The 27,773-nt window shown below is 39.3% G+C and overlaps 1 protein-coding gene across 1 annotated transcript; it reads left to right on the top strand.

The window, feature by feature from the left end:
• The first annotated feature begins 175 nt into the window (after positions 1-175).
• ccdc85al (coiled-coil domain containing 85A, like) lies at positions 176-24,470 on the top strand. Its single transcript, XM_020941969.2, has 5 exons — positions 176-237; positions 359-858; positions 1,871-2,960; positions 21,581-21,638; positions 23,432-24,470. Exons 2-5 carry the CDS (start codon positions 607-609, stop codon positions 23,448-23,450), a joined length of 1,419 nt encoding a protein of 472 aa, XP_020797628.1. The 5' UTR covers positions 176-237; positions 359-606; the 3' UTR covers positions 23,451-24,470.
• Positions 24,471-27,773: the final 3,303 nt, after the last annotated feature.

Raw genomic sequence — 27,773 nt, forward strand, 5'->3', positions numbered from 1 at the left:
GAGGTGCATATTAATAATCACCGTTAAACCTTCTCATTGGACAGTTTGGTTTACTTCAAATACTGTCTGGTGTAGGCCTGCTAGGTCTAATTGTTAGTATGTTAGTATGGCCGCTAGATGGCGCGTGGATCCTTTTATATATCTGAAGTAACCACGAGAGCTCTAGATGGAGCCAAAGAGAGGGAGCCCTCCTCACGCAGCCTCCTCTCAAACTGAACACAGCCCATCTGTTGGCAGGTGTGTATAGACTCTCTCCTCTGAAGCTCCACTCACTACAGGCTACGTCCTGCATTGGATTTGGGCTTGTTATCTGGAACAAACGGCTAATTTCACGTTTATTTTTGCATCTATTCTGAAGCTACCTCTGATCTGAGGATGTTGCAGCGATAGGCAGAAGCTTCCTCTTTTTATTGTCACACTCAGCCGGCATCCTCAGCTGTTGCTCCGCAGAGTAATAAGTCGGAAGCAACAGAAAAGGCCAAACTATGCGACTGGGTACCAGACGGTAGCCGGATCCACGCTATATCCGACTCTGGAGCGGATGCGAGCAAAGGTTGCTCGTGAGCAGAGGAGTATTTTCGCTTTGTTGGAGTCGGAGCCGTGCCCATGGAGAAGGCGACTCCACCGCCCCAGCCACAGCCCCAGGTCCAGCTGTCGATAGCGAAAACCGAAAGTCCCGCGGAGGACATCTCGGGTCTCACGGACGATGAGCTGCAAAAGTGGAGCAAAGAGGAGCTGGTGCGAAGGCTCAGACGCTCCGAGGCCGACAAGATGAGCGTGATCCTGGACCACGGCAATCTTATCCGAGAGGTCAACCGTAGCCTACAGCTTCACTTGAACGAGATCAGGGGGCTCAAGGTGAGGGGGCGCAGAGAAGATGAGATCATAGCTTTAACGCACACCTGGACACGCGCACAGAATGTTCAGGTGTTTTAGGAGACTGACCATTAACTCTTAAGCTTGTGATTGACAGTGGTTGCACTACTGAATTGCCACTTAACTTTTCCGTAGACAAAACATGCCTCTACAGCACACCATTTAGGCCGCTTTAAAGAAGTACTTGGAGAGGCGATATAAAAGGAGTGCCCTCCTCTCCACCTTTAAAAATCTGCTGTCCAGATTTCTCTTTGTGTCTATTCTTAGACTAGCTGCCACAGCTTACATTCCTGGAGTCCTGCATATTATAAGCAATGCAGTTTCTGTTAAAACAACATTACATTTCATAGTTTGTAGAATAGATGTTTGGTGTCAGAAGGGTGACATTGTTTGCAGGTTATATAAATAACAGCCTGTCCGCAGATCCAAGCTGCTAATTACACTGTGAAAAGCTGCAGGGTAAAGAGCAGCATAAAGCTGGAGCATACAGGGGAGATGTGTGCCATCACTGGTTTACTCACATACTACAACTATTACTAACAGAGCTACAGCTGCTTTATAACTTAATTGAATTCAATGCGTTTTACATTTTTTAATAGCCTAATAATAATGCCTTACAATTGTAATGAACTTAATAAGCTTGTTTTATAAGCTTCCCAAAGTGCCACATTCTAATCATGTTGGTACTTCTTTAGCCATAGCTGCCTTGGGGTAGACTGATGGAAATGAGGCTGCCAAGATGTGCCATCAGCTAATTCATTAATCATTCATGCACCCACATTGATGATTGAGAGATTACTACTCATGTTGTACTATTACTACTACTACTACTACTACTACTACATTACAAACAACTTTAAGTTACAATATGAAATACCTTTAAATATTTATATACTGAGGGTAGGTCAAACAATGACACAGTAAATGTATTTTTATATTTTTGCATTGCTCTGTGCCCACTCCATTCCTTTTTTTTTCTTTTTTTTTTCCCTAGGACATTAACCAGAAGCTGCAGGAAGACAATCGTGAGCTGCGGGACTTGTGCTGTTTCCTTGACGATGACCGCCAGAAAGGCAAACGTGTGTCCCGAGAGTGGCAGCGTTTAGGCCGCTACAGCGCTAGCATCATGCGCAAAGAAGTCTCACTGTACCTCCAGAAACTGAAGGAGCTGGAGCAGCGCCAGGAGGATGTCATCCGGGAGAATATGGAGCTAAAGGAGCTTTGTTTGATGCTGGATGAAGAGAAAGGCTTGGCATCAGGAGGAGGAGGAGGCGGGACCGGAAGTGGAGGTGGCATAGGGGGCTGCCGTAACTCCATAGATAGTCAGAACAGTCTGTTGTTGGTGCCTGGACAAGGACTTCTCATGAGAGATGTGGGAGATGGTAGCAGTACGTCCAGTGCAGGTAGCGCTGAGAGTTCAGACCATCCACATCACAAGCAAACGCATCTGACTGTGGGCGTGGCCAGTGTGAGTAGCACTGGAGACAAGGGCAGCCCAGAGATAGTGCACAAACCAAGGTGCAGCAGCATCAGTGCGATAGGGGGTATAACCGGTTTAGACAGGGACATGTCCAGCCCTGAGCACCCTGCTGGACGCCACCGCAGCACCAGCTTAGAGTACCCCTACACTCTACCCCAGCTGTGCCGACCTCGCTGCGGGTCCATCTCTGTGCCTGACCATAGCCGAGTCATGAGGGGACTGAGCCCAGAGAAATATGGCAGGAATATTGGGGGGAGGAGTCCGGAGCAGCACCCAAAGCATCACAGCTCTGATCTAGTCCTAGGGCAGAGGCAGCACTATCTGGGCACGGGGGGCAGCGGGGAGCTCTTCCAAAGGCACCACAGGAGTAGCATCAGCAGTACAGGATGTGGGAGTCCTGAACATCGCCAGGGGCATCTAGGGTCATCTGAGCTTCACGAGAAAAGTTTTGTGGTCCAAGGAGGGAGCCCTGAGACACACCGGCACCAGTATAGTATGAGCCCAGACCATGCCAAGTTTGGGAGCCCAGGCAGAGAGGGCCAGAGGAGGGCCAACACGGACGAACTGTCACCTCACCATCGGACCATTTACAACGGCATGAATGGTAGGTTTGCGTGCACGTTCGCCATATTGGAATATTAGCTCTCCAACTAAAATGGCAATTTTTCAAGAGAATATTCAATATCTAGTATTATTACCTGTTTAAACAAAACAGGCATTTGGTTTGTTACTTAATCTCCTTTTTTGCTAAATATTTTCTGAAACCAGTTGTGCAAGGTTGTGAAACACTGAGACCTTTACAGAATAAGGAAATATTTTTTTCCAATATTTTGCTACAATTGTTTTGCAATATTGATTTTGTGTTGAGATGTGGGTTGGTTATGTAGCAAAGAATGGAAACACAGTTTTTCAATATATCTAGTGATGGTTAAAATATACTTTCTGAAAATAGCTGTGTTGTTCCCACTGTCAGAAACCACAATGTCATTGTATTGCTGGCTCTTCCATGCAGCATGGTGGTCTCTGTGAAGTCCGTTAGGCTTAAGCATGTAGGAGTGGAGGAGGAATTTCAAAGTAGTGACTTGGCTGCGCTTTAAATACCCCATGGTGGCCGATAATGATTTCTCAGGTCCGGGGAAAAGTGCTGAGTGGCATAATGCTGGCAGAAGATAAAGGACAAACTATTCAAGGTGAAATATTAGCTGGAATGCAACCACTCTGAAGTTACAGGAGACAAGGAGGCTTCATAAATAATGTAAACTGATATGTTTTTTAGAAGGCAAATGTGACTTCCCTGTGTAATGCAAATTTTCATGGTTATTAAATTGATTATTATTGATTGATTGATGATGATGATTATTATTATAGTACTTCCTCTTTCAATTGCTTTGGGTGTCTTATAGGTGCTATATAATTCTAGTTCATTATTATTATTATTAATAGTAGTAGTAGTAGTAGTATTAGTATTACCCATTTTGTATTTGCTTAAAATCTTTGCACAGTATTGACTTTATGTATGACCTTACCTAGCTATCCTTCCTGGCAGCAGACACGGACAACTTTTGATTTTGATCTGCTTTTTTAGCTTGTGACCGCAGAGCACTCTTGTAGTTCCATAGGGGTTTTAGTCTTGATGCAACCTGAAACCCTGCAGTAGGGAGTCTGTATACAGGCCCCACAGTATTACTGCATTGGAAATCCTCAGCAGACTGTTGTGAGAGCATGGTACTATCAGACAGTAACCTTTAAATGTGTTGAAAAAATAGGAGATGTTTTGCAGTATGGATTGGCAGTTTGATGAGTGATCAAATGAAACGATGAGTGAATTTGATGAGTACATATATCTCACAGAAAGTCAGTCTATAATTTTATTTTAGTCTCTTGTTATATATTTTTGCTCACTTTGAGTCTTATAATCCCTCGGCCAGATCCTGTTGTTGTTTCTTCTCCTGTGTGGGGATGACTATTGACTGTATATAAATATATGGGGTGATCAAGTTATTGTGGATATTGACCGCTGAAGACCCTGTCAATATCTGGGCTAGTTATAAAAATTCCACAATACAGCATTGGAGGAGTATAGGGCTGTTTACAGGCAGGCTTGTGAGTTGTCTTTCATAAATGGATTGGTTTATGGTTGGTAGATATTTAGTTGTTCATCATGTTTGCATTAAAAGTGTAGATGAAGTAACGTGCTTGGTTATGTGTCACGCTCTGACCCATGCTGACAGCCGTGCCCTTTTTTTGGATGGAGAGCGATTTTAATTCCTGTGACAGTGTAGTGCACTCCACTTGGTTGGATTATCCCCTAAGCCTTTTGCTGAGTATTATTATGCACAAACAGTGTTTGGTTGATGCACTGCCACGTCTTACTCAGGGTCACTACTGGAGCCTTTTATTTGGACAAATGAAAGAGAAGCATTTGCAACAGAAGCTCAGGCAATTTAGACTGAGGCAAAATCCTAAATAAATACAAACAACAATGTCACTGCTCTGACCTTTTAATACAAAGTTCTGTCGCCTCTTCTCACAGCTTACCAGGCATGCCCAAGTTCACAACTTCATACTCGCTATATTAGGACCATTTTCACAATTTTCTAAATAGTAATGTATACTGGGCCATAAAGACATGAACAAATACAACAAATCTGACAATACAACTGCCCTGACCCATATTTTATTATGAAACTGGATTGTAAAGTATATGTAACTCTAAGCAGCATAAACGCTGTAACCTGCCAATTCAGTAGTGACCCAGATCAAACATCTGTCTTTTCTGCAGCGATAGCATCTCATTTTGTGGACCATAGTAATCCTCTGCAGCCTCCTGACCCAGACTGAAGGCCTGACTGTTCACTATAAGCCAATAAGATGTACGCGCCACAGTGGGGTTATTTCAAAAGGAAAAAATACTTAATCATGTTTTCTGCTTTAGTAATCGCTGGTTCTGCATATTAGCTTAAGCTGTGGTGATAATCAGACAGAGGAAGGAGCACTATGGGTGCATCTCTGCCCTTGTGATGCAACTATGCCACACACACATTTCTTCTGTAACAAAACCCATACACAGTTAAGCTGCATGCATGGGTCAGACATAGGGCTGCAAAGAGAAAGACTGCAATTTAGATAATAGAATGTCCTTTGTAAAGAGCAAATACTATCTAGAAGAACCGTATCTGTGGTATAGACCTCAACAAACATTTTTTGAAATGCATGGGATTCTTGCGTTAGTTTATAATTTTAGATTTCAATCTTCTCTGAAATGTTAATGCTCCCAGGAGTTGTTTACAACATGCACTCTGAACAGAATCCTATCAAACATAAATCACAAGTCTGTAATTGCAATTCATTTTTTTTCAATAAATTATGGAGCTCTAGTCCAGTTTGACCACTTTTTCTTTTGCATATGATCTTCTTATGATTGTCCATAGTTTAATAGTTTTGTGCCTTTTCATGTTTTGTATTTAACCACAATTTAATTAAGAAAGCTTATCCAGTAATACCAGTAACTTTCTTTCATTCACAGTCATAATTATACCAATGATTCAACCCTTCAGCTTATTATAACCAAGTGCCTGCCAGTGCAACCGGAAATCGTCTCTAAAACTCCGGCCCCAAGATAATGTATAGTGCCTCTCACCAGTCGTGCTTAAAATCCAGCTATCTCTCTTCTCTTCGTCTTTCCCTAATTGGCTGCCAATGTGAATCGCAGCTGTCCGGCCGAGAGAGAAGTCTGATTACAAAGACCTCAGAGGAAGTGCAGAGAGCCAGCCTGAGCTATGGAAGAAAGAACTGGAGGAAGTGTTTGAGTGGATTACTGGCTGTTTGCTCCCTCCTCTCAGTACATCTCCCTTTGGCTTCATTCGCATCAGAAGCACCAGGCAAGTGGACGGAAAGCCTCTTCTCCATGAAGAGTGACGTCAAATGGGGGAGAATAGAGCCACAGCTTGTCAGAATGGGGCTGGTATTATAGAATCTTATTTTAAAGCATTGCTGAAATATTTTTGTAAATGCTCATTGTTTGTCTGTCCTGTTTTCTGAAATACCCCCTGAACTGTCATTTCAAGTGCAAAGAACACAACCTTTGCTAATAATAAATAAATAAATAAATAAATGAGAGAGAGATTTGAGAATAAACTGTTAATACAGTTTGTACATTATAGTTGAATATGGGCAAATAACCAATAACCAGTAAATGTATGCCTTTGTACCAATAATCTCACTGGCCCCTCCCCTTCTCCAAGTCAAATCAATCAATCAATAGACTGACCCCCTGTAAAAACAAACAAACAAACAAACAAACAAAAAAAGACAATCTGTTTGTTGTGGACAAATTACTTTACTTAGTTTATTTGTGATGGGGAATAAAGGGTGCAAAATCTGTTTCCATAATCACAATTATGTGCTCTACCTCAAATTTGAGGTATAACAAAGTATTAAAATGTTGAATTAGTTCATGTTTATGATGCTTGCTGTTCTGCCAGGGGAGGGCTAAGCAGGGAGGGGCTGTGTGGTGGGAGCATGGGAAGCATCCTCTTATAAAGACTGGGTGGGCATCTCTGGTACTGCAACTGGTTCAAATTATATCTAGAAGACAGAAAGTATTCTGTTGAAATTATGGATGCAAAACAATTTTCTCCAGCTAAACTCAGACAAGACAGAAGTCATAGTCTTTGGCCCACAGAAAGACAAGTGTCAGCAGTCACCTCCAGTCTCTCTCTACAACCTTCAAATCAGGCTAGAAATCTAATCAATCTAATCTAATCAAATCAATAATATCTGAGGCCTTTTACCATCTAAAAAACATAGCAAAAATCAAAGGTATACTGTCTAAAGCGACTTGGAGAGACTTATCCATGCGTTTCTCCAGTAGATTAGACTACTGTAATGGCCTGCTCACTGGCCTCTCCAAACGAGCTGTGAGACAGCTGTAGTACATCCAGAACATACAGTAGCCAATACCACATACCTGGGCTGGAGGACACAGGGACACTCCTCTGTCTGCTCAGACAAAGAGTCCCAAAACTCATGAGCCAGGTGAATGATCTTTGGGTCCTTGGGGGAAACAGACAAGTCAAATGAGCTGAACATTCATTTCAAACAGACATGATTATGAACAGTGTTTGTGACCTACAGAAAGTTTTCAGGGATGTCTTCAGGACACACGAGGAGCCGCCTTGCCCCAAACACAGTGTCTCCCATTTTGAACGTGTTCATAACATCTCAAGTCTGAGACAAACAGAAGAATCAGATCAGCATTAGTGCACAGGACTGGAATTTAAAGATTGAACATCTTACAAAATTCAGAAGAGGTCTGGCTTCCTCTTCATCTTTCTCCTTCATCTCAAAGTCCCACATCTGAACACGGATAAACCTCTTTGCCCGCTCCTGCACTGCCCTGATCATGTGGTCAGTAGTGACCACAGTGGACAGGAGGCCCTCCTCCTGCTTCCTCAAGAGGTGCAGGACCATAACAATCTGAGGGACACCCCAAAACAAAAACACTTAAGTGTCCACTAATCAACCTTTTCTGACAGAAATGCAAAATGAGAGTGATACTTATGGTGACTTTATACAAGGGTAAGGTCTCTTCCATATCGGGGTGGTAAACAGCACCTGTTGAAATGACATGGTTTTTTACTTTTCTCACTTTGCCAGTCAGTTTGGTGGGACATGTGTTGTAGAGAAAGATAGATGGAAAAGATACGAACGCAGAAACCACAATGAAACCATGAATAGCGACTAGTCGACTGCTACTGAGCTCAGCTCACACATGACCGTATCGAATGCCGTACCAGTACAGAGGGTTTTTGAAGTTGTAAAATAGTTTGGACATTCACATGGAGACACGTGGTTACTGTTGCTTTGTTAGAACACATGAGAATGAAATTAGGAATATAGATGACTGCTTATAACTGTTTGTGTTTAAAATAGGCTATTGAACATATGTGACATGCATAATATCCTGATTGAAGAGTTTGACAGTTAATCACTGTTTTAAAACTTAACTGTTCATTGTTCAGATAAATTGAACCACATTTTTACAGATCATTTTAAGTATAAATGGAAACAGCATCAGGCTGCAGTGTACATGAACAGATCATTAAAACATTTTATAATACTTCTTATGCCCAGAGGTGTAGGTAGTGGTGATAATGCTTTAAAATAAGGTTCCTTAATATATAAAAAAAACAATAATAATAATAATAAATGACTAGGCTCCCATTGACCCCATTTGAGGTAGCGTTACTGAGATCTGAGTCTTTCAATATTTAGCTCACTGAGTTTTACTTTTTGATACCAACTCACTGCCTGCATGCCCATTCTTGTTTACTACTTGACATTTGTGATTTCCAATGATCTGGATGCAGTTTGAATTCATCCCTCACCTACATTTTATCTATGTTGTTACTGAAGTAAACTGTGTGTATTAACAGGCTTTTTGTTGAAGACTGACTCTGCTTAAAATGAAAAGGCACATTTTCACACTAGATGTTTTAGATTGGGGAACTGCAGCACCTCTTCATAAACTTTATAGTGATAAAGCCTTTCTAAATGTATTCATGAACCCGTCTACTGTTATAATTAAATTAAGCATGTTTATTAAGTGCTTGAATACAAACCATGAATCACTTGGCTTGTCGATCATAGTATAATAAGCAACTTATTAATGCTCACACTTGTTTTGTTGTTAATGGTTTATTAACAGTAATAATAACAAATGACAAGTGCTTATTAATGCCTTATAAATACTTTATTATGAGACTTACAGGGCTATTTCACCAGAAATCTGTTTAGAAGTGTGAATGGCTGGGGGTTTTAAGTTCAGAAAACTTTCAACCCTCTCAATAAAAGTGATAACTTTAAGGTTGTGTTTTTTTTTTGGGGTAAATATTGCAAAATTGCAGTACCTATTGCAATAAGTCTGTCATGGTAACAACTCTGAAGCATGATATATTGCTACAGAGATATAGTGTGATAAATGATAATATCAAAACTATTTTATGCCATTGACACAAAGCAGGATAATCCCAGTAAACCAATTTTTAAATGGACAGAATCATCAAAAAGCATGAGCTGTATCAGCTAAATTGTAGAATGTACCGATAATTAGCCATAGAAGTTATTCTCTAAAATCTTATCGTGTTACATTAAAAAATTGCTAAAATCTATCCACTATTGCAAAGAAAAATACTCACAATAAATATTGAGCCCCAAAATATATTGTTCCAGCTATATTCAATAACTTCATAGTAATTATTGACAGGTCTATGTTGCAGCATCATATAATATGCAACACAGTAAACAAGTTAGCTTATTACTTTGCATTTTAATATTTTTTTAATCACATATGCCATTCAATTTATTTATGGCTAAATCAGTGCAATAAGTAAATTAATTTATAAATGTAGAGAATCTTAAGAAAACTCAATTATGCATGGGATCTTAAATAATGTTAAGCTCTTGAGATCTTTCAAGTGGAGGGAGCGTGAGCCACATGAGTCTGTAAGCAGTGATCATTAATATAAAATGCTTCCTCTAAATGCTTTCCTGGCATTTCTAATTACACCTGAGACTAATTATCCAAAACACAGAAGCCTATGGGCACTCAGCAGCACTAACCCACCACTGTCTGATTAGGCACTTTGTTTATTTGCCCTGCTGTCACTCCTGTCTCTGTAGGTTTGAATGACTTTTTTTTTGTGTGCAGATATTGATACTGAAATTACAGAGTAAATAAATAAAATGCAAGAGAAGACTCAACTGTGATCTCACAGTGGAGATATTCACCTGAAGGCAGAAAAATTTGTAAAATTTGTCCAAATAGAAATTCTGGAAATGTGTCATTGGATAAGCTTTAATTAGGGAAACACTGAAGATCTTGTCCTTTCATGTCTATATGATGTGTGTGTTTTAAACACTCTTGCCCCATTGTAGTTGATTTAATGTGTATTCCTTCACCATGTAACCACATTATGATATAGGATAAATTTTTCAGTAAACACTTGACAATAGTTGTTTTGAAGGGACACAGTGTAAAACAACAACTTATGAATCATGAATGAGCAAGGAGACAATGTAACCAAGTTATAACTAAAGATTTTAAATGACAAAAATGTCAACAACCTTCTATTCAAATGAAGTTCAACAATGGAGCACATTATTGTCAAAGCTGCATGTCAAACCCTCAAATATCTAGAGGTCCCTTCCACAGTAGCAGGCCGACTCAGTGGAGCGCTTGAACCCACTGAGCTGAAAGAGAGTGAGCTAAGGCCAGGTAATTAAGTGGAAGTGCAGCGGTGCCGTGTTCAAGAGCAGGGCTACAGGGCCGCGGGGAGTCTGTGCTGTCCCAAAGTCACTAACCACAGTCAGTTATGTTGGATTTACTTCAGCCATGTCAGAGCGGAACTCAGTGATCAGGTGAAGAGCACGACAGGGAGAATGCACAATTAGAAGGGTTTTTAAATATGTGGCCAGAGTTCTCGACCAGTAAGGTACCTTGCACCCTCTAGGTGGGTGGAGAAAACCTGCCTCAAATGGTTTTCTAATATCTGGGGGTCTTGTTCATGAGTGAGGGAAGGATGCTGCGTGAGATTGACAGGTGAATCAGTGCAGCTTCCGCAGTGATGCGGTCGCTGTATCAGACTGTTGTGGTGATGAAGGAGCAAAGCAAACAGTCAAAAGGAAAAGCTCTCTATTTACCAGTTAATCTTCGTTCCTACCCTCACTTATGTCCGTGAGCTTTGGGTAATGACCGAAAGTTCAAGATACAAGTGGTTAAAATTTGTTTCCTCTGCAGGGTTGACTGGGCACTCTTTTAGAGATAAGGTGAGGAGGTCAGTCACTTGAGAGGAACTCAGACTAGAGTCACTTTTTCTTTCAGCTCAACATATGCAAAACAACAGTTGAGTGAATTGTGGAATGAACTGTACATTCATATCTCTGTGCTTATTCATTCTATGAAAAGGAATATATTTGCTGTGGTAACACTGAAATGAAAAAGCTAAAGGGAAAGAAAAGATTGGTCATATTCGTCTATTATTTGTGGTATACTATATATTGTATTTACAGCTATTCCAATAGAATATGACAATAACAACAAAACAGTTGAAGACTTGAATAATGGGCTGTATACAGTTACAGCAAGAAGCCATATTCAGCAGAATTGTAGAATGTGCTTCCTCGCTAACAAAGTAAATTCCACCTCTAGGTTTCTTGAGTTTTGTCTCTTTTTCTTAGATTATTACATCCATTGTGTGCTGCATCTGGGTAGTTTGAATCACTGGTCCAGTCCTGATGCTTTTCCATATCCACAGTCTCCATTCTCCACTACACTAGATAACATATCAGGCGTATGGCATGTCAGAAGGGCTGCAGCTGCCATCATCATTATTCTCTTCCTTCACATCTCCCAGATATATTTATCCATTTCCTCAAGCATTTGTGTATATCCTGTCTCTCCATTGTGCACTCTGTCCATCTGATGCACTGTTTTTCCTGACCTGAACACACTGACTGCACTGTTATTACTATGGAAATATAATATACATACAGTTACAAGTATGGTACAACTTTATTTAGATTACATTTGTAATGAACAGGTGCACTACGTAACTTTTTGGTTGTTGGCCCATATGTCATGCTCTGTTTGGAATGTTCCACAGTATGACATTAAACATTTCTACCTTAGATTTATTCAATTGCAGTTAAAAAACAAAACAAAAAAACAAGCATTCTGACTGTGACCAGGGCAGTCTTTCCACAGATCTGACCTGTAACTGGTTTGGTCTACTCTTGAAGATACAAAGGCTTAATGCCATATAGTCCAGTTCCTTATATTCACTTTTTAACCTTAGTGGGAATTTTTGGGGGATTTGCTATACTATATATTTTTGGAAAGGTTATAGTATATGGAGTCAGAAAATCCCAGATATCTATATGGCAGCCATATTGAATTTTTTTTTTAAATGGCCGTCAAAAACTGTTTTTGAAATATCTCAGCCTCTGAATAAGTTGAAATGTTGATTTTAACTGCCCACATTTTCAGAGTCAGGGAATCAAATGGTGCTAGTTACAAAGCTATAAGGCCTACCCACATTAATCCTTAGATGCATAAGTGGGTCAAAAATGTGTTGTTTTCTTGCAATTTTATTGTAATATTTGCATGTAATACTCCATGTTCCTCCAAAAACATGTTTTTTTTATTTTTATTATCCTGTTGAAATACATCAACAATATGGGTAGATCAAACTTTAAACATCACATGCTGTTGGTCAGATAACTCAAAGAGTTTAAAAGTAGCTAACATAAAATTTGGATGTTGAATGTCAACACACACATTTAGACCACAATATGATTACGCAACCTTTTTAATTAGACATTTTCTATACATCATCATTATCATCACTTTCATACAACCATAGACTGTATATATGCGTGGACAGATCTAACGCTGTTCTCCAGGAGGCTCTTCCGGCTCCTTCTGACTCTTAAAATGTTTGTATTAACCCGCAACACATGATCCTGAATTTATTTATTTTTTTCGCTATTTTGTCTGTCAAAAAAATCCTATTCATAATATAGAGCCTGGGGGTGGATGAGATTCGTCCTGAGTATCTCAAGTCTCTTCAACATCGCTTGGCAGTCGGGGACAGTGCCTCTGGACTGGCAGACTGGGGTGGTGGTCCCTCTGTATAAGAAGGGGGACCAGAGGGTGTGTTCCAACTACAGGGGAATCACACTCCTCACCGGCTGAGATGAAGATCAGCTCCTCCATATCCGAGGCCATGGTTCTCGACTGGAAAACGGTGGCTTGCCCTCTCTGGGTGGGTGGAGAGTCTTTGCCTGCAGTGGAGGAGTTCAAGTATCTCGGGGTCTTGTTCACAAGTGAGGGGAGGATGGAGCATGAGATTGACAGGTGGATCAGTGCAGCGTCAGCAGCGATGTGGTTGCTGTATCTGACCATTGCAGTGAAGAGGGAGCTGAGTCGAAAGGCAAAGCTCTCGATTTACCGGTCAATCTACGTTCCTACCCTCACCTTTGGTCATGAGCTCTGGGTAATGACTGAAAGGCCGAGATCACGGATGCAAGCGCTCGAAATGAGTTTCCTCTGCAGGGTGGCTGGGCGCTCTCTTAGAGACAGGGTGAGGAGCTCAGTCACACGGGAGGAGCTCAGAGTAGAGCCGCTGCTCCTCCATGTCAAGAGGAGCCAGCTGAGGTGGCTCGGGCATCTGTTCCGGATGCTTCCTGGACACCTCCCTGGAGAGGTGTTTCGGGCATGTCCCACCAGGAGGAGGTCCAGGGGAACACCTAAGACATGCTGGAGGGACTATTTCTCTCAGCTGGCCTGGGAACACCTCGGGATCCCCCCGGACGAGCTGGAGGAAGTGTGTGTGGAGATGGAAGTCTGGGAGGCCCTGCTCAGACTGCTGCCCCGCGACCTGGCCCCGGATAAACAAAAGAAAATTAAATGGAATGGAATAATATAAAGCCTTGCTCCATATTCACTCCTGTAACTGTGAACAGCTGAACGCTTAGACCACTTCTTTACAGTCTATGGTAAAAAAAAAAAAAATCTATCCATCCTGTTGAACAGTAGCTAATGTTTATTAAACAAATATATGAAATAAGTGCATGTGTGATTTGCTTCATTTAGTTTTCTTTAACTAAATGATGTCATGATAGCAGCAATTGGTCCTAGTGAAGGCCCAGGGTTCAGGTCCACAGTTCACCACAGCCAAGTACAAAGGCGACTGCAGAACTGCACACCAGAAACTAAAGATTTAGCCTGTACTGACATGTATCAGTGCAGCAGCCACTGCCAGAATAATGATATTTCCCAAGCCGTGTTGTATGCATAGACTGTATACAAGAAGTGGACTAAGTCAGGTGACCCACAGTGTTCAGTGCCGCTCAAATGAGGCTCATGATTGGAGCCAGGCTCTATATTATGAATAGGATTTTTTTGACGGACAAAATAGCGGGAAAAAGTCAGGATCATGTGTCGCGGGTTAATGCAGACATTTTAAGACCAAAATGACGAGGCTCACAGCAGCAGTTACAGAGAGAGGGGTGACAAGATCCTAATATAAGTCCATTGGAGCCTAGGGTCAGAAGGAGCCGGAAGAGCCTCCTGGAGAACTTCCTGTTTGACACGCGGTGGCTACAGCATTAGCCCTGTCCACGCATATATATATATGATCTATGGTTGTATGAAAGTGATGATGATAATGATGATATATAGAAAATGTCTAATTAAAAAGGTTGTGTAATCATATTGTGGTCTAAATGCGTATGTTGACATTCAACATCCAAATTTTATGTTAGCTACTTTTAAACTCTTTGAGTTATCTGACCAACAGCATGTGATGTTTAAAGTTTGATCTACCCATATTGTTGATGTATTTCAACAGGATAATTTAAAAAAAAACAAACATGTTTTTGGAGGAACATGGAGTATTACATGCAAATATTACAATAAAATTGCAAGAAAACAACCAAGCTGGGTCATTTTTGACCCACTTATGCATCTAAGGGTTAATGTGGGTAGGTCTTACAGCTTTGTAACTAGCACCATTTGATTCCCTGACCCTGAAAATGTGGGTTTAGCAGTTAAAAATCAACATTTCAACTTATTCAGAGGCTGAGATATTTCAAAAAGAGTTTTTTGGCTGTGAAACGGTTGTGAAAATATGCAGTAAATATAATAATTACTTGCAAAAAATATTTAAACTTTATTATTTGTATTAAGATCAGATACTTCAATTGAAATTAAACTTCATCTCAAATAATGTGGGATACAATGATAATATCTATACAAATACCAACATTTGTGACAGATAACAAATTAATGATTATTTCAGTTGCACTAATACATCTTGAATATGATCTGTCTGTTTCCTATAAATCTATTGCTTTTTTCCCACCCATGAAGTCTTATTTTCACCTTATTAATGTGAGAGAGGTGTGATAGTCATGTATTTTAAGAACTGTGTAAATTCATTCCACACTCCTCTAACCCTGGAGCTTATACATAGTACTGTTGTCAGCTTTGGGCTATGCATGCTTTATTATGGTGTGGAATTTGACATTTTAAACAGATTTCTGGAGACTGCCTGGATGACAAGTGTAAGATATTTTCAAGGCTGTGTAAATAAATCTGAGTCACAACCTAAAGCCGGGTTTGAGAACTGAAGGTGTGAAGAAAATACAAAAATGGAAGTACTTTATCTACCCACTGTAAATAACATCAGTTTTATTCAAATAATAAATTAAACTCCAAAATATTACTTTAGTACAACTTTATCAGAATTGCTGACTGGTACTATGCTACTGTACTTACTGTTCTTTATCAGTGGATAGATGAATTTACAGTTCTACTACTACTACTACTACTACTACTACTACTACTACTACTACTACTACTACTACTACTACTATTACTACTATTACTACTATTCTATCCACTGCTGTTTCTAGCAATTCAGTATAGCTAGAATTCATGATATTAATGGCAGTTAATAGCTCCTATAATTGTTTTTTTTATATAATTACTGAAAACAATATAATACCAGTATTTGTTATCTATCACCAGGGTAAACAGGTATTGTTAACCCTTTTGTAACTCCCCCTTCTGTCATTATATCAAAGTAAAGTTACTCTATAAAATGTGTATACTTGGCAGGGTCTGAAGCTTATCCCCACCTGCTCCATTATTGATGAGGGCTGAGGAGTGATGGTGGTGACAAGTTAAAATGGGACAACAGCAGTTTATCTGGCAAATGCCTCCTTAAATATTTAATCCGCCTCAGAGAGAGAGAGCAGAGTGCACCGCTGTAAAATGACAACACTGGAGGCCTGTGTGAAGTGGGGCAGAAAAACGAATGGCTTTAACAATAGCATGATTTATGTTGTGACAGCACTCAAGTCAGTAGGGCTCCACAGTACAACTTTAACCCTGCAGAATCTCTGCTATTCTCAATCACCAAAACCAGAGTGCTGATATAAACTTTTAACTAGTTGTTTAAATTATTTTATTTATGCTAATACTTATCTTGTATTGTTTTGTATCTGATATTTCATTTTCAGAAACAATACAAAAAGTAACAGTGTGTACTCAAAATACTCATTGATTTATTCAGATTATTAGTTTTATTGAAAAGATGACAAAATTTACCATTACATTAACCAGAGGTGGGGACTTGCAAGTCGTGACTTGAACTCAAATCAGACTTGAGTCACTATTTTTAGGACTTGAGACTTGACTTGATAAAACTGACTAAGACTTGGGACTCAACTTGAACTTGAGAATTGAGAATACTTGGGAAGCACTTTTAAATCAGAATTTTTTCTCTTCTGACCATAATGATTCACACTAAGATCTTGTCAAAACATTTAAAAAGGAAAAAATAATTTAACTAATTTCTACCACTCTTACATACTCTATAAATACTCATATATAAATATACTGTGACTTTTTTTAAGTACAATTTAGTTTAAAATTTATATAAATTGCAAAAATCTAAGCTACTTTGGTTTAAAGACTTGAAATGACTTGAAGCTCAAAGCAGATGACTTGGACTTGACTTGGACTTATGGGTCAGTGACTCGAGACTCAACTTGGACTTGCCTGTATTTGACTTGGGACTTGACTTAGACTTGAGGTCAAAGACTTGAGACTTACTTGAGACTTGCAAAACGATGACTTGGTCCCAACTCTGGCATTAACTACTATTACTACTACAACTCCTACTACTATATAGGCTACTACTACTGCTAACCTATGTGTGCAGTTACAGTTGTACATGAGTAAAATGCTGATAAGTAAATGCTGATATTCACTACATAGCTTATCTCTCTGTATTACTTGGGTTACTGCATGCTGCAGCAATTGGCATGTAAATCAATTATATTTGGAAGTATACATTTTATGATTTATTTTTAAAAAGTAAGAGATAATTTCAGTTTAGATAAGTGCTTGTTTGTTTCTTCCTGTGTCTGGGAGTGTAACTTCATTATAAAGATCACAGATAAATACGAGCTCCTTTGTGTCACTGAATGGAAGCTGAGTTCACGTCTGACTGGCAATGTCTCATGTATTGGGCAAAATCCACTGGCCAAAAGCTGTTTGTTTCTATAAATAACTCCAGCACTGACACATTTATTTTGAATAGTGGTCAGTTTATGCTCTGTAAGATGATGTTTAATTTGAATGGTGGGTTCTACTTTATTTCCACTCCTATTTATCTACTAATTCAAATCTGCCAAATTATTAAAAGTCGACTGCCACCATACCATGAAGATGTTATTGCTTTGCCTGTTGCAGTATGACATTAAATATATTTAACTTGCAATTATAGATTTTTTTAGACGTTTTAGTGCTAAAAAGTGGCTTGAAATAATTCTTACTATGAATGGGGTCAGCTTTCAACAGTAACTTGTAACTTGGTCTGGTCGCATAACTTGCTTGTCTCCAGGAAGATAGATGTGAAATGCCATAATGTGGAACTTTAATTCAGTTCAGTCTTTCTTATTTACCCCCGAGGGCCAATTAAAAAGCATGGAGAGTAGCAGAGTTAGACAAGGTTACATTAAGATAAAAATGACATCTTCAGACAAACGGGTCCCCTCCATCAGAAGAGTTATAAAGTGAACAGTGAATGGTAGAATGCCTATATTACACACTATAACCAGTGAACTTCTCTGATTGTTCTGAATGGACTGTATTGCTTCATGCTGTTACATTGATACCTTTCTTACTGTTTGTCTGCTATAGCGTTACAGAAGGTCACTTTTCTACTATGCATCTCCACAGGCTTCCCTCTGCCCAACAGGCCTGAATTATTGATGTGGCAGATTTTTAGGAGATCTAAGGGAACGGCCATGTGAAATTACCTTGCATTGATCCTGTAAGTTGAGAGAAGCACGCAGGGAGAGGGAGGGCGGTACACCGGAGCAGCTCTGGATGGAGTGATGCTTGTTTACTAGTCTGATTCAGGCATCAATAACGTGTTGATTTGTTTTGATCTGTTTCTGAAAATGATACTAGAAGGAAGGGTTTCTGTTGTTTACAGAATATATATCGAATCTATATTTCAAGTATCTTTATCAAACTAAATATTTTGGAGCATTTAGCAACATATCACATTGTACAGATCATAGAGAGCACACTTTTGTAAACATTCAAAATCTATTAAGCACATATACAGTAATGTTTCTATAATGTTCACTAGTGATAAAAAAAAAAGTTCAAAATTTCCCTGCTGTGAATGTAATATCTGTAGATCTTCCTTGTAAGAGTGTACAGTGCATGTATTAAAGACAAAGGGTATTCCCTGTTCAAACTCGAAGGTTATTTATTATGGGACTAGCCTCTCCCAAACTAATCAACATCTCTTTATGAGTAAATTTAGAAGCCTTCACAAGTGCCCTGCTTCTCAGCTCTTGGGTGAAAGTAATCACATTATTGGTGTATCTGGATTTGACCCGCCACCACAATAAATCCCATTTAGCTTTAATGCTTTACCCATAAGTAAATCAACACATTGTTTGAGGATTTTCCACAAAATAAATTGTCCTTGAACTGTGCTGGACAGAATTATGATCAGACATTGTTTTGGCTGGTTTTAAAGGGATTTTCTAGGTTTGGCTGTGTGGTGTTAGCAGCATGGACACAGGGCAGCAGTTTGTAATCTTGTGACTGGTGTGTGACTGCTAACCTTGAGACTGAAAATCCATTTAAGCTAATTGCTTGTGCTTGAGCAGTCAAGGTTTGAGTCCTAAGACCCTGAACTGTGAGGGCTTGACATGTTGAACAAGAAGCTGCATTGTATCTGTCAGCTGTTACACAATACATTGTATCATTATTAACAGCAGAAGTTAAAAATGTGCTCTTCATGATTTGATACATATATGAAATGCTTTATAATATTTGAATGCCAGCTGTCAGAATTGATCTGAAGTATTGCTTAAGCGTATTTTTCTGAGATGGGACCAAAATTGGAAGTTTAGACACAAGCATTTGGTTGTACACAATATACCCTTAACTAAAGGATCTCCTCCACTTGTGGAGTTTATGATTTAGGTCTCCATCAGCACTTTACAATATTGTGCTAACATGAGGCTTGTTTGACTAAGCTTTGTCCCACCCAGACCTGGTTATGAGCTGAGGAGCAGAGGGGCGCCACCACTATTACAACAACATGGTCTTCAGATGTGATTGTTTTGAAGAATAATGTTGAACACATCTGGATCTGATGTACTTGTAGACTTTCTTTTCCATGTGTATATCTGATGTTATACAGCCTCAGATCCAGTCTAAACTCGCTGATGGTGCAGTTATTTCAGAAACATAACATTGATTTGTGGCACATGGAAGAAACTGTGTTACTGAACAATCATTTTTTCTTGAGGTTGAATTCTCCTTAATCTAATTAATCTGTTGCCATAGCATAACTATAGGAGTTAATACAGTTCTAATACAATTATTCCTGATACAATTATTTCACTGTAACTCATTCACAGTTAGAAAGAAAAGGTTCTTTCCAATAATAGACAGCAAAAGGGGCGTTCCTTGAACTACATTTACAGTTTAAACTGCAATATCTGGCTTGGCTTGGCTCACCCGTTGTGCGAATTAAAATAGCCTGTGCCCACTGCATCTTTAGACCAGTTTCATATGTCTTTTGTGAACTGCTTTGCATCCTTCCTCCAAAGATAACAATGATAAACAGAAGGAGAAAAGAACCAGAGACATGGGCAAAGATGGCTACTGAAATCTTTAGCCTGAGTCTGCGGTCACAAGAGCCACATGAATCTTTAATGTGAGGAGAAAAATGTGCTGAAAACATGATTACGGACGTGCAGGGAGAAGAGGGCCAGAGAGACAAAGAAGGAGATTTAGAGAGAACAGATGAAAGAACAGTTTTGGAGGGCAAATAAAGGTAGTAAGTAAATTTAGGGTTGCACGGCTTTAGGCAAAGGCTGCTATATGCACTTTCTGTAGCTGTTGAAACACAAGACCAACACTTCCCCCACTTCAGAATAACACCATTTTGTTTTGACAACAACATTTTTCTGAAAGCAAAAGATAAAACCGAGCCTGGCCTCTGGTCTCTGTCATGGAGATAAAGTCAGTGCTGCCCTCTGGGATATTCAGCACACTTATAGTCAGACAGATTCACAAAGGAGACGACGGGTTAAGATGCACCAGACAAGACAAATAAATATTTACTGTTTTTATCTCCTGTGGACACATATTCCATTGTGCTGATAGAATGTGGCAGAGTGGTTAGCTGTTCTACGCATCATCCTGTTTTTTCTGTGAAATTACTTCTATGTTTTGCTTGTAGTGCTGGCGCGATGTTTCATTTTCCTCAGAAACACAGGGGGTTAGGTTAGTTTGTTGAATCTGAATTGGCCATTGTGAATGAACTGAGGCTGAAAATAGTTTTAATTAAATAAGCCTTTAATTGCCACCTTCTTATCACACTACCCTACCCCGCATATAGGCTTCAGTACAGAAGGGAAAAATGTCTGCAACTCCTTTGTTCATTAAAATAGGTACACGTCACAACATGAGTACATGCCATAGTCTTTATATATAAATGGACATAGCTAACCTGCAGCCGCCACGTTTCAAATAGTGTTTCCAATTGACTTTACAGTGGAAAATTGTCACCCCTCTCTTTGCCAGTTCTTCTTCTTCTTCATCATCATTTTGGTCTTAAAATGTTTGTATTAATCTGTTCTACATGATCCTGGTGTTTTTATCTCTCTATTTTGTACATAAATAAATTCCTATTCCTAATATGGACCTGGTTACGAATTCACTCCTATAAGTACTATAGCATCGTGTGCTTTATTTGACCGGAGCCTTTGGGTGATGTGACACTCCCTTAATCCAATTCTTTATACAGTTTGTGTTACATACAGAAAAAAAAACATACTTTAATGACAGACTAAGAATAATTTTTGTACTGTGTAATCATATATTATAATTGCGTTTATTATGCTCATAAACTCTTTGCCTGTGCTTCTACTTGTATTCCCCATTGGTTTACACAATATTTTCTCCTCAATCATCATGTTTTATGTATGAGTCAATTTAACTTGTTGTGTTTTTCTAAATGGACAGATGTCAGCACTGTATCATTACAGTAATGAGCACGGGCTGGTCTGATCATTTCAAATGTGTCTCTCATCTCTTGCTCTTCTTCTTTTCAGCTTTGATATCGGCCGGATGCTGCACCAACAACTGTAGAAATGTCAAGCTATGGGACAGGTAAGAAAAAGAATAGACTACCCTTTGAGAATATATTTGAAGCTCATAGCAGAAAACATAGGCGCTGTACCTGGTTTTCATCTCAAAATCTGAAAAACATTTAGTTTGCAGTTTGCAAAGGTCCAAAGCTTCATTCCTAGCATCCTAATTATTTGCCGCAATGAGCTTTTCACAAATTTAAGGGGCCAGACTGGAGTTTTGCCATCACAGTAATGTTAACAAGAACTGACATGCTAACAGCACACTTCCTGCTTCTTGGGAGATGAAATTAGATACTGGCAGCACATAGCAATCTCATTTCTATCATAGGAGAAGCTTATACAACATATCTCTAGTGAGGTAAAACAAATTTAGCTTGTCTATACACAGAAAAAAAATCATGTACAGCCATTTTAATGTTGAAATGAGCTGGCCTCATGTCATTGCAGCTTTGGGTGACTAATATGTTTGCATGCATGCTGTGGTCTGTAGTGTAATCACAGGGCTTACATTGGGGGACACCTGCTAAAGGTGACCCCCCCTTGTCCTCGTCCCATGAGCTCCCCCACACATCTTCAATCAGGCCCCAGCGGGAGGCCGAGATGCTGCTGTTAATATTTAATGAGAGCAAGACAAGACACAGCTCCCCCTGAGACACTAGTGCTCTGACCAGCACTGTCACACCGGACTATATTAGACATGTTTTAACCCGTGGAAGCGGTGGGCCAACAGCCTTTTTTCGTGCAGTTCCTAGAGGTCCAGTCTGAGGAGTCTGTTTTCTGCTCACATGATCTACATTCATCAGGGGTTTGAAATAGATTTGTGGCCCCTTTTATTTCTAAATTTTTTTGGTAATCTGTATGTTGTAATAGCGTATTTTATGGACACTAATATAGAAACATACAGTAGCATATTGCTTTTACAATAACGCAAAAGATTAAAACTTAATTGTCTGCAAATGTTCACCATCTTCTCACACTCAGCTACTGTTTCTGTTGTGAGTGAACAGCTGGTACTGCGCGCTGATTGGTTCATAGTCAAAATCTACAGCATTCTGTTAGTACATAGCCTTGGCCCTCGCCTAAAAAATGTACTAGATAAAAGTGTGGCTTTTGTGAAAATGTGCAAGAATCTTAAGTGGTAACAAAGTGAGTGAAATATATTCTACTTATATGTTGGAAACTGTGTCTTCCCTCGATGGAGATCGACTGTATGTTTTGACGAAAGAACACAGATAGACGCTGTCAGCCCATCACCTAAAATGTGAGGGCAACACACACATGCCCTCTCCAAATACTGTTAGCTTAGTTGTAATGGGTGAAGAAAAAGGCAATATTGTTAAGATGTTAAATAGTCTATATTCTACACAGCACATTTTAATATTACGACAAACTTAAATCTTCAAAATTTTTGTTACGTGCAAATATGGATATCAACAAAATTCAATACAGAATGAATGAAAAGTTAAAATGAGATACCTCACTTTCTACACTGGGCTAAAGATTATTATCTTAAAGGTTCCACAATATAATCTGTATGTTTCCATGGAGGTGTTATTGCTTTGCCTAGAATTAGAGCATTAAAGATATGTCCATGGAGAGAACAATTCAACGCCTTGCTGTGGAACATTCTAGGAAAAGCAGAAAGTGCTTTGTGCACCTTACCTAATCAACCAATCCAACCATTATCATCTGCAAATGTAGATAAGTGCAACCCATCACAGTTAACACAGTTCACCTTGTATCACTTTGTCTCTTAATGACCTGAAACCATTTGCGTTTCAATTACATGTGTGCCCTTTCTTGTCTCTGCAGCTTCGATGCCTCTTCTTGACCATAGTTCGACTTTGCGACTCCCCAAAGAATGGAAAAGACGTCCCCTGCTGTCCTGGATATCTAGTCTCCACTGCTGCAAGTCTTCATATTAGTGACTCAGGATAGTCATTGTGAGGCTATTGCTCTACGTTTGCATCCTTTTCAGTTTCACAAGGTTTCTAGATGCGGACATCTCGGTTAATGAAGGAATTTGTATTGTCCCTGCCAACTGTGAGACTTCCAGGAACGCACAAAGACATTGGGAGTTTGCTGCTTACTGTTTACAAAAGTAGACCATCAACAAGAAGCACATTCAAAGTTGACTTCATACCCTTTATTTTCCGTATTCTTCCCTAGCAACCATTGTCCTCCAGTAATTTCAAAGGTGCTTGTTTTAATCATCACCAGTGCGTATTGAGATGTATTGTAATATTTTGTCTTTGGGTGATTAGAGTGTGTTCTTCATATCTGCAACTCACAAATCAGGCATTACATTATGACCACTTGCCTAACTACACAGCCTCATAATCCCTTCTGTCAGAACCAGAATCAGTGACTAGTTTTGATGGACACCGGGAACCTACTATTTCTTCAGTGGATCGCTGACCTCTGCAGACATGGACCACTACACAAGAGCCAGTGTTGTCTTGCTGTCTTATGTATCCAACAGTTGCCATTAAGCGAAGAGCACTTGTGCTTCACCTGTCAATGGTCATGATATAATGCCTGATCTGAGTGTTTCATCATTCAAACTGAACTTTTAGAAGCAAAATTGCAATTGTGTATTTGTCAAAAGCTGTTCTATCCTGTGTCTTAAACCAAAATGGTGGACTTTAGCTGCTCACAGATAATCTACTATTACTGTAGTTCTATAAGATGCAATGTTCAGGTGTCATGTTCTTTTAGTCATTTTTGCTCCCTCTAAGCGCCTATATACTAAAGCTGGGGAGACGCTTATCAGTTTCTCCATATTGTTTTTTACAAGGTCTAAGTAGACTATTGGATTAGTTTTATATCTATATATCTCTACATAAATATTATATGATTATTATTTTTGACTTACTGGTATTAGATCTATTATATGAAGATGCATATGGAATATATATCAAATAATAAACAGTCTTCTTTATGTAAAACAGCTTTATGGTTTTGTTTTTATTATTGCCCTTGAGAGAAATGTATGATGACGAGGTCAGAGTGTGGTTTGAATGAGAGGTCAAAGTCCACACTGGATTTGCTGTAAATCTCATAATGAGGTTGAAGTGTTAAAGGGCATCTTGCGCTGTAAAGATGTATTTTAAGACATGAACCATCTATAATACATAGAATTCACATTTTCTGGTTCATTTCTTTAAGATTTTATGATGTGTTTGTTTATGAATTTGTATTCATGGTGATGCTATAATACAGACCAAGTAAACCTTAATACATTTTTTATTAGGGAATTAGCATTACCCACCAAATATGGTAATATATCCGTTACATCAAAAATCAGCACAGTGAATGCGACATTGGCGATCTGAGGTTTTTTTTTATTTTTATGAATCAATAGGCTAAATTAGAAATAGTATTTAGATGTTGTTATCAATTCATATTGTTGTATGCAACAGTGATTTATGGCAATTCTTTTTTTTGTTTATTTGGCGTCTATCCACTTGGCAAAATACCTCGCCTCTTTCTTTAATTGAATTATCTCACACTGCCATAAAAGCTGAAATATGTGTACAGATAGTTACACCCCTTTTGAAGGTCATCACAGACACAGAGTTTGTAGCATAAAGTGTGGGCATGCTGTTCATTAAAAACATAAATACACTGCTTGTTTTCAAGTAAAAGCAGGTGGATGTGGTCTGACTGATCAGATTGTGAAGCATGATCAATGTTTAATGACTCATAAAATCAGTCACTCACTCTGCTGTTTGGACATTCATCTTCCTCCCATCGGATGTCCTGGCACAATGTAAGATAGGATCAACTGTATATCGAGTGAAACATTTTTGTTATGGTTACATCAGGGGCAGGGTCACCAGGCTTTAGCGACCACAAGAGTGTCTGAAAAAAAAACCCCCCGTAAAACCAGATGCTCACTTAGCGCCCATGTCCACTCTCTATTTGAAACGTGCCGGCTAGCACGTTAGCTATATCCATATATATACAGTCTATGGATCCCCAGGCTCATAACACGACATCTCAGTCTGCTGCTGCACTGCATAGTAAAAGACAACAGTGTAAATGCTAATGAGTAATCATCTTTACGCCCCATACTTTAAAGACAATATACATTTTGTGGTTAAATTTTTCCTCTGCATGCTGGTTTTTAATTTGTTGTGAGGTTCCATAATGGTTTTATCCCTTTGTGATCATTAGTGACTCATATACAGTATTTATTATTGATGTCCTACATGTATCCTGCCTTCCTCATGTCTGTGCATTATCCGGAGTGAGTACTACATTGTGCACAGTCATGTTGGTTAGACAGACACAGCTGAGAGCCTCAGACACACCCCTGCATTCCCCATGTGTATTATTGATCTGGGCTGTGTACAGTGTATCTTTGCTCTCCAGCAGCACACTGGTTTCACTTGTTCTTTGTGCATGTGGGTCAGAGCAGCTCTCATCTACTCTGCTGCATTGCACCATGGGCCGTCCTGAGGTCGCCTCCGCCACCAGGGGCATCTTTCCAAGGTTGTGGTGGGTCAATCCTGCCCATCTGCATAGCCAGGCCAATGCAAGAGTTAAATCCATAAACACCAGGACCAAATCTGTCCATGATCAGAGCAGTTAGAAGTCAGGAGGAAGTGTCACAATAATGTATGGTTCCAAGTATGAATGTGACATGGTTTGTGTGATAAATACACATCAAAATAATGTTCTAATCAACATCTTAATGGTAACAGATATATTGTGTCATCCTTAAAATCAAAACAATAGTTAAAACATTTTTTTCAATCTCTGGAAATGGTATTTGTTTTTTAATATGAAGCTGTCATATGTCATATCTTAAATTAGTGAGATTTAGTTACATCTATTTTTTTCACCCTGTCATAATTCTTTAATAAACTTAAGGTAAAAGTGATATTCTACCATTGGTTCAATTGTGAAGTATAAGAAGCTTTTTTTTTTTTTTTTTTTTTTTTTAAGTTGGTGGGTGTTTCAGATATTATTTATAGTAAGAATATAGTTGGTTTGTCACTTAAAGGGAAATGGCATGAGCACTTTGAGAAGAAATGGCCCTGACTATTGTTTTGGAGAGCTGGGCACAGGGAGCTGTTTGACAGGGGCTTGGCTCAGCTCCTCTGACTGATGTTTGAGGTTTGGTTTCACTCTCACACCAGGGCTGTTGGGCTGTCCCAATATTAGGAAAACAAAGGTCCCCTGTGGCGTACAGCGATATTTCTCTGGTGTCTGAAATGGTGACGAAATGTCTCAAGCGAGGGATATCAACTTTTAACTGCAATGCAAGAAATGCCTCAAAGCAAGGTTGTGGTTGTGAGTTCACCACTACTTCATTTTTTTTTCCCCAAAGTCAAGATCAAACCCGGTGAAAAGCAGATGGATAATATAAAAGCAATCAAATAAAAATATAGTACCATGGATGAAAAACAGACATCTCCAAAATAGTCCAAAACTAAAAAAAAAAAAAAAAAAAAAAAAGGCCCTCAAAACCAGAGGAATCCCAAAAAATTTACTAACTAAACTGGCAACAGTGAACTCACAGGACACATAAAAAGTAATAACATAAAATACCAAGGACAAGAACTATAGGGCAAACAAATGTAAAATAAGCTGACAGAGAAATTGTGCTGTGCCAGACCCACACAGCTAGCTCAGTCCTTGTTATCTTGGTGATTTTGAGGTGTAATACTCCCTACTCCCTACAATGGAGGGTTCATATCTGCAGATCCTGGGTACCATACTGATAGTAAAAAAAAACTTCTCGCATAACAAGTCCAGCCTCATGCTTCTTCTTCTTCCCTCTGGCTACGACTAATGGCAAGGAGAAAACATGGACAACAAAACCAGATCTATATGACATTCGCAATACTTTTACAGATAACAGTTTCTTCAGAAAATATCTCTATTGTGCATTGTATATGTTACATCTAAGTAAAGGTAATCTTAGACTAAAACTTCTCAGTCCATATAGGTCATTTTCAGAATCCCAGAAATGACACCCCATAGTTAAGAGCCTTGTCTGCTAACGAGCCTCTCTGTTACAATAGGACTTAATTACATCTTCTAATGACTTCACACAGCCCGTCTTCACACACATAGACAGATAACACTTCTCTCATTACCACTCCCGGGGAATCTGCGGCTGCGATGGAGGACTTATTAAGGA

Source organism: Boleophthalmus pectinirostris, unplaced genomic scaffold (assembly GCF_026225935.1).
Source record: "Boleophthalmus pectinirostris isolate CB_2022bp ecotype Guang Dong unplaced genomic scaffold, ASM2622593v1 HiC_scaffold_22, whole genome shotgun sequence".
Lineage (NCBI taxonomy): Eukaryota > Metazoa > Chordata > Actinopteri > Gobiiformes > Gobiidae > Boleophthalmus > Boleophthalmus pectinirostris.

What these genes read in the sequence shown, in the direction of transcription:
- ccdc85al (XM_020941969.2), top strand. Translation starts at nt 607, where the DNA reads ATGGAGAAGGCGACTCCACCGCCCCAGCCACAGCCCCAGGTCCAGCTG. An exon ending in ACGAGATCAGGGGGCTCAAG is followed by an intron (nt 859 to 1,870) that starts GTGAGGGGGCGC and finishes TTTTTTCCCTAG; the next exon opens with GACATTAACCAGAAGCTGCA. An exon ending in CATTTACAACGGCATGAATG is followed by an intron (nt 2,961 to 21,580) that starts GTAGGTTTGCGT and finishes TCTTCTTTTCAG; the next exon opens with CTTTGATATCGGCCGGATGC.